At 32.1% G+C, this 8,105-nt stretch overlaps 1 protein-coding gene across 3 annotated transcripts in view; it reads left to right on the plus strand.

Moving 5' to 3' along the window:
• pont (RuvB-like helicase pontin) overlaps positions 1-8,093 on the plus strand; it is a 223,399-nt gene extending 215,306 nt beyond the window's left edge. For all 3 annotated transcript variants that reach the window (XM_035358769.2, XM_035358767.2, XM_035358768.2), the window contains 4 exons: positions 2,739-2,937; positions 3,028-3,130; positions 7,134-7,225; positions 7,821-8,093. In XM_035358769.2, coding sequence (XP_035214660.1) covers positions 2,739-2,937; positions 3,028-3,130; positions 7,134-7,225; positions 7,821-7,980 — 554 coding nt within the window. In that variant the 3' untranslated portion in view covers positions 7,981-8,093. The remainder of the gene's footprint in view (positions 1-2,738; positions 2,938-3,027; positions 3,131-7,133; positions 7,226-7,820) is intronic.
• The last annotated feature ends 12 nt before the right edge of the window (positions 8,094-8,105 follow it).

Consider the following 8,105-nt stretch of genomic DNA (forward strand, 5'->3'; position numbering starts at 1 on the left):
CGCTGTGTACATGGTATTATTTGAAATTTATTGTTGTTATGTTATTTTATTAAAGCAAGGAGTGCGTAGATCGTAGATTCATTCCTTGCCTAAATTGTGCAATTCGTAGATTTTTTTTAAAGTTTAAACAGGATGCTGTGTACATGGTCTTCTTTGAAATTTATTGTTGTTATGTTAATTTATTAAAGCGAGGTGTGCGTAGTTTGTAGATTCATTCATTGCCTATATGTGCCATTCGTAGATTTTTTTTTAAGTTAAAACATGTTGCTGTGTACATGGATTCTTGTCAAATATTTTTGGTGAGAAACTTTACGTTTTTGCTATCTAAATTTTTTGTTTTTGTTTCGGATTTTTAGCTAAATTGTGTGTTCGAAACGTAGTTTTTGCATGTGCGAAAACCGCGTTTTTGGAGACATTTTAGACTAAAAGTTCGAAATGTAGACAAAAAATTTAGATAGTAATATGGCAGCGTGAAGTTTCTCACCAAAAATATTTGGCGTCTTGAGGGCGCATATCAGAGTAGTTCCGAAATTTAATAGTAATTTTGACTTCAGGTCAGCAAAAATTATCCAGAAAGCTTCTTCCATTATGAATTGGATTTTCTTAAAGCTTTTCACATTCATAAAGATTTATCTTGTTTAGTTAATGACTTAATTCCAATCCAGTCCTTCCAAACACTTTTAAAATTCTATTGTTCAATTTTGATTACTGTTTCTGCTGACAGATGGTACTAACTTCTCGTTTACTTTACTTTACTCCTGTTGGGTATAAATACAACTGGCTTTTCTTTCATTCCAGATTTCTTTGCTCCTGATGAAGAGGGATCTGTACCTATTTTCCCTCGAAATTGGTAAACTAAACGAAATTGGTAAACTTGACTACTATGCCAACACAAGATTGTTTCTTTGTGAATTTTATGTTTTACTTTGGTGTGTTTTTCTTTAGTTTTGAGTCTGTAGTTTCTTTTATGGATGGTCCTAAGTGGTTACTTGGCTAAAGTGTTGATTTTAGTAATAATTTTACTCTGTATTGAAGCTATCCAGTGTCGACCAGAATTTTTCGTTCTTTTCCTAAGACAAATATAAACTAATCTGAGAACACTGGAAAAATATGCAACTAAAATTTTTCACATTTTGCTACATGTTGAGCATTGTTTTAAGACTGGTGGGTACTTTTCCGTTTCGCCAGCGCAAATCTCGCCAAGCAGACTTTATTGGCGACAACATACGGTATACACATAAAAAATGTTAGTTCTAAAAATTCTTTTTTTGAAGGCATAAACATTTTAATATCGCTTAAAATTTTATAAAAAGCCTATAAATAAAGACAATAAATTTGTAAAAAGACATTAATTTAAGAATTTACTATGCTTTCATGGTTCAACATACTGATTCGCCGGTTCATATCACGTGAACCCAAGCGATCTCATCCGCACGTAAACTGCTCTACAAAAATCTAATGCTCTCAGTAATTATCTACATTAATTTCAAGTTAAATCTTAATTTGGAACACAAGTTTAAATGCAAGAAATATTTCAATTCGTGCGAATAGCTTACACAGAAATTATGTAAAACTGCAGTGCTTTACTTCGTTAATGCATTCTCATTAGAATTGCTGAATTTAACCGTTGACTTTACCTTTTCTATATTTTCGGCTTCGTGTAAGCGCTGTGATTGCATCCTGATTGACTTAATTACCGAAAATGGCCTTAGACATAAAACTGAACTATCTGATAAAAATTCTATGTAATTATATGCTAGTATTGAAAGAAACAATCAATCTGATAAGACAAAGCGGCGACTTGTTTTGAAAATGAGGCGTAAAAGGTTACCAGCGAGAATATTCCGTTTGGCATCGGTTGTACCATTATTGGCGACTTCATCGCTTGCGCCGGCAAAACGGAAAAGTACCGACTGGTGTATGAAATTTGGATAGTTATTGTTTCATTTATTTAAGCCTAAAACTTCTGTTTAAAGTGGATTGGCTTTATTTATAATTTTATATTTACCTCTTATTACCAATTTTTTTAATGAGGTATATATTCTATTTTATGCATTTTACAAAAATACTCAAAAGAGTAGTTTTCAAAGAAAAGATTTATCATATGAATATAGTTGTATGACAAACATTTGCCAGCAATTTTTAAGTTTTTCTCTTTGGTTGATTTTCAAAAAGATTTTTTTAAAAATTAGATAAGTGATTGGTAAGAGCACTATATATCAATGAAAAGTTTCAGAGATCAAAAATCAGGAAAAAAAAAAAAAACCCACTATATGGCTGATGAGTCAAAGGTGAAATAAATTTGTTAGATTAAATTTTATTCATTAGTTTATTCCTTGATTCTTTTTATCAACAATTCCTTAAATGAGCACTAGTAGCTAAATTTTTTCTGCTATACTCGGCAGATGTGTATTGCCTATTCCTTTTCTGTGCATTTTGGGGTTAACTTAGGCCCATTTGTAACTTTAAAAGTCCCCAGTGCAGCCTCGTCTTTGCAATAGCCAGCTGATTATAGTTTTTGTGCTTTGCAATAGCCAGCTGTCTATCTACATACTTGTTTTATGGCCATAGCTTGAAATGCAAAAGAAAAAAAGAATGCCTATGAAAATGATGCTGCTGCTTGTTAAAACTAAAGAATTGTTACACACATGCTTACCACATCAGTAATTAATTATTTGCATTTTATTTTAATGTGTATTGATACTGGTTATGTGAGAATCTTAATATTTTCTTTGTAGATAAACTAAGGAAGGAAATCAATAAAGTTGTCAATAAGTATATTGATCAAGGAATAGCAGAACTTGTACCTGGTGTTCTGTTTATTGATGAAGTGCACATGCTAGACATAGAATGCTTTACTTACCTACATAGAGCACTTGAATCATCAATAGCTCCTATTGTCATATTTGCTACAAATCGTGGTAGATGTAGCATCAGGTATGTAATGGTTGTTAACATATTTTGCTGTGAACAACAGTGATTCATTGTCTTTTTGTAACTTTTTATCTATTTTCTTCTGTTATTTAGAGGTGCTGAAGATATTATATCAGCTCATGGTATTCCCATTGATCTTCTGGACCGGCTCATGATTATCCGTACTTTGCCTTACACAAGTTCTGAAATGATTCAAGTGAGCAATTGTTTTTGAAAACACAGTTTAAAATGAGTGCATAATAGATCAGTAATTTTAGACTAATGTTAAAGTAATTTTGCAAGAATTTAATGAAATGATAGAAATTGACATTTTTGTACAATTCTTCAAAATATTTTGCAAACCCATCCCTTTTCTTTAATAGGATAGTAACTTTTATTTGTGAAAATTCAGTGTTTAATGTGTAGTAAATTTCTTTTGGAAATTATCTAGTACAAGGCTTGACATAAAATCATACACCGAAGAACACATAATACGTCCGGGATGCTGCAAATGAATCGAATCTTTCTACAAAATTTTCTCATATAAGGAGAAATTTAACGTTATTTTATACAGCATGCTTTAAGCGGTATTAAATCCAGAGCAAAGTATTGTATAAAATGTGATGATTTGATTGTTTCAAATTGCACATGATAGTGTGTTTTGCTAAATTAGCAACTATAATTTTCTGTATTTTGTATGTACTTCTTCATTGAAAGAACCAAAATGTCTATCACATTGTATCTGAGTTAACTATGCTTTCTTACATAACAGTTAAAACTTGTAATAAAAAAACAACTCTAGTGGTGATGACCCCTATGGTGACCATGTATAATTCCAAATGATTATGGTCCACTAAGGAAATAATCATCTTAAACATTGGAGATATTATGAGAGGTTTCGCAATATTATAAAGAAAAATTTCCTTTCATTTATTCAGTAGCAAGATTTAAATGTAAGACCTTTAAATCTTGCTACTGAATAAAGCTAAGTTTAATGATAATTGTAATTTTTTTTTATTTGAGGAAAAAGTAAAATTCTCATTATTCTATGTCTTTTTATTAAATAGCATTTGTGAATTTTATTTTTCTTTATGTGCTGTACACTGACAAGCCAAAACATTATAACCATCCCCACATATTTCAGTGAACTTGTCTGGATAACTTGGAGGGCACATAGTTAAGTGGGATTTAACTGCTGCTGAAGTAAGTAAAGAATTATTCTTGCACTTTTGCATGTGATGGGAAACGCAGCTAATCTAAGCGAATTTGGTAGAGTTCAACTTATAATGGTCTTGGAACAAGTATCTCCGAAACTGCATGATTGGTAGGTTATTCACAATCCACCATTGTTAGTATTTATGCAAAGTGGATAGATGACAGTGAAACCAGCAGTAGATGCCAAGATGTTGGATGTCCACGCGTCATCAAAGAAAAAGGACATTGGAGACTGTCCTGCTTGGTACAGCAAAATCGAACCAAACAGTAGCTCAGCTGACTGCCCAATACAGTGCAGAACACACAATTTAGTGGACACTGTTGGATATGGGACTGCGTAGCAGACATCTCACCCTTGTGTGCCTTTGTTGACCGAGTGTCATTGTCAACTACGTGTACAGTAGGCCCGGAAACATTGAGACTGGGCCATGGATAAGTAGAGAACAGTTATCTGGCCGGATCAATTAAGATTTTTCATTGAGTGCATCAATGATTGTGTCAGGGTATGTCGTCTTCCAGGCGAACAATTACTCCCCCCGCTCTCCCGTACAGCAGTACATTCTCATGGATGACTCTGGGTCTCTTAGTTGTGGTAGAACAGACTGTGAAAGCTGCTTACTATCTGAAAATAATTGTGGATCAGTTTCATCCTTACATGGTGTCTATCTTTCCAATTGGAAATGAAATCTTCTAGCAGGACAATGCCTCACGTCACAAGTCTCAAACTGTGTTGGAGTGGTTTGAGGAGCATGAGGATGAATTCCAGTTAATGTCCTGGCTACCTAACTCTCTGGATCTTAACCTGACAGAGCACATTTGGGATGTCATAGAGCAGAATTCAAATACCACCATGTCGGAATTATCCCGATTTTGTGTGACCGCTGCTTAGATATTTGGTATAACATGTCTGCAGTAATCTACTGAGAACTTCTGGCATCCATGCCAAGGCGAATTGCAGGCTAGAGGTCGCGGAATGCATCACTGTTTAAGTGTTCATAATGTTTTGGTTGTTCAGTGCATATAATGTACAGATATGTCATTATTATAAAGTAATAATGAATAAAAACTATACTGTAAAAGTAAATAAGGAAAGTAACCACAATAAATAAGCTAGAGAACTTTTCATTAAATGTGTTTCTTTTTAAAATTAGTTTGATGCTATCTTCCTGACTTTCACGAGGAAGTTTTTTTTGTTCAATATTTATAGAATGGAATACATTTGTAAATATGCTTGCCAAGTTGATTTCTCCTTTTTTGGGGGGGGGGGTACTCTTCTGTTATCGAGACTGGATTAAAAAATGTATGTATTAATGAAAGTATATATATACATGCATACATACCTGCATTTCTGAATTCGGTTTTGTTAACAGAAGAGTACTCACTTTTTTTTTCAATTAGACATTTCTCTCTGAAAGACCTTTTGCCTTTAAAGTATTTCGAAAACCTGCATTTCTGAATTCGGTTTTGATGACAGAAGAGTACTCCCCCTTTTTTTAAATTAAACATTTCTCTCTGAAAGACCTTTCGCCTTTAAAGTATTTCGAAATTGTAAGTTTATTTTAAGATAGCAAAGCGGTCTAGAGATATTTCTAAAAGAGGGGAAAACTCTTGGGAAAGAAAGACTTCCTGATGGGAACTGGCTCCTATTACATGTGAGGAAAGTCTCATGCAGGACTCCTATAAATTTTTAACTTTCTTTCATGCACACACACAAATACATATATATGTAAAGTTATTGGCTGTTTTAGTTCCATTTACATCATCAGAATTATGTAGAGAATAATCAGCAAGTCAATCATTCCAAAAGAAGTGTGTTGTAAGTTATAAATATTTTAAGCGAAAAATCCATTCTTCGAAATTTAATCCAGCATATTCAATGATTTAATAAATGCAGTGTAATTTAACAGCTATACGAAAAAGTAAAAAAATAAATTCATTTACAGATTTGCTGCGAGTGCTTAAAAATGCAGCCTAGTACTAGCCATTCAAAATTAATCTTGAAATGATGCAATACAAAGAGAGATTACTGTTTTTAGAATACAGAAGGGAAATTAATTTACTCTGCTAATTTAAATTTTATCTTTTACGTATTCTTTATTTTTCATGCACATTAACTTTATAGCAGTATAATCATCCAATCAAATTGCACTGAAAACCAAAACTCTAATTCAGTCCGAATTTAACCCTGAACATAACACACTCACTCACTACTCTTCGATATAGCTGAACTGGTGCTTCCTTCATACTGCAAAGTTATTAAAAACGCAAACCTCTTGAAAATAGGCACAAGTAATGTGCCAAGTTGTTTGTGGCCACAACACATTTGCTGAAATAAAATAAGAGATTTTTATCTGCCTGAGCTGCCAGTTTCCTATTCATTGTGGATTGGCATTTCAGCATTCTGCAACATCAAAATTTTCACTGTTCATTACGGATTCAACCATCTGCATTTTATTTCTTAGATTCCATTATCCTTTATAGTTCACTGAAGAAGTAAAAAATGGATAGTTCCTTTTAGCTTATTTCATTCTATATTCTTTTTCATTAATATCTAAAAATGGTTAATGTTTATTTATTAAACAATTTAGAAAATTTTCAGAGTCCATACATGCCTGTTACCAAGTGAATTTGCTTACATATTTGCATAAAATCACAAATTATTTCTGTTGATATCTTTATTCCAGAAATTTACCATAATTTAAAACACTAGTGGGGTGAAGATAAATTTTCTATTTTTTCCGCTTTTCGATCTCGGTAATTTTACCTTACCCCTTTTTTTTGTTAAGCTTACACTGGATATATATATAGAGAGAGTAAAACTAGGATTAAATGCTATAATGTAAATACTGATATTTTACAAATAAATCAAAATGTTTATCCTTGTGATCGATTTTATGTAGCTGCTCAATTTTTTGCTTAAATTATAAAAATTATTGATTGAGACAATTTTATAATAATTGCTTCATAATAAAAGTTAATGTCCTTTTGTATAAATTTAATTTTAGATTCTGAAAATTCGTGCAAATGTAGAAGGCATAGCAGTTGATGAAGAATCACTTCTAGCTTTAGGAGAAATAGGAATGAAAACTACTTTAAGGTAATTTCCTTCTCTTATTTTCCAGTATATGTTCCAAAAATTAAAGTTCAAATATACTAGATTTTATGCAGAGTTGTTTATTGTATAGTATAGTTTGAAAAATTAACTGTATGCAGCGTTTCATTCTATTAGTACTAATATTTTTATTATTCAGTTGAAGATTTTCAAAAGATTTAACAAATTCTGATAGCTTCTATAGCAGCTCATTTATGTTGTAAATGTATGACAAGTTCTGCAATGAAAAAATTGCTTTTCATTTAAACTATTTTATGGAGTTCCTTCAACACTATAGAACTCTTTCTCCTCCCAACCCTTTGCGATTGTTTGTGTACTCTTGTCCACCAAAGCTTTCAGCCACAGCAAAAAGCTATATTGACCGTGTAATAAGTTAACAAGCTTCGTAATCTTGCACATTATGTATTGCTCTTCATTTAATGAAAATTAATTCCAACCTGCATACCTATGTATAAACTTAATATCACCGCACAGGTTTAATTCTTCGAATAAGTATTATTGCTTTCAGTTTGCCATTTTATTAGTCTTAGTTTGTCAGTCATATTAAAAATTCTATGCTTTTCTTTTTTGTTATTTGAAGGTATGCAGTACAGTTATTAAGTCCTGCAAGTTTGCTAGCTAAAGTAAATGGCAGAACATCCGTCAAGAAGCAAGATATTGATGAAATTTGTTCCCTTTTCCGTGATGCAAAATCTTCAGCTAAACTCCTAGTTGAACACAAAGACAAATATCTGAAATAACTACTATAACTGGTGATAATGTTTTCATTTTGTAATTCTTTTCATGCATCATTACTGCAATAGTGTATATTATAAATGAGCTTTCTGAATTAAAAAGTTGATTATCATCTGAATGTTTATTAATT

The sequence above is a fragment of the Stegodyphus dumicola genome, chromosome 1, assembly GCF_044657685.1.
Source record: "Stegodyphus dumicola isolate Sdum_Otavi_A_Nest chromosome 1, ASM4465768v1".
NCBI classification, from domain to species: domain Eukaryota; kingdom Metazoa; phylum Arthropoda; class Arachnida; order Araneae; family Eresidae; genus Stegodyphus; species Stegodyphus dumicola.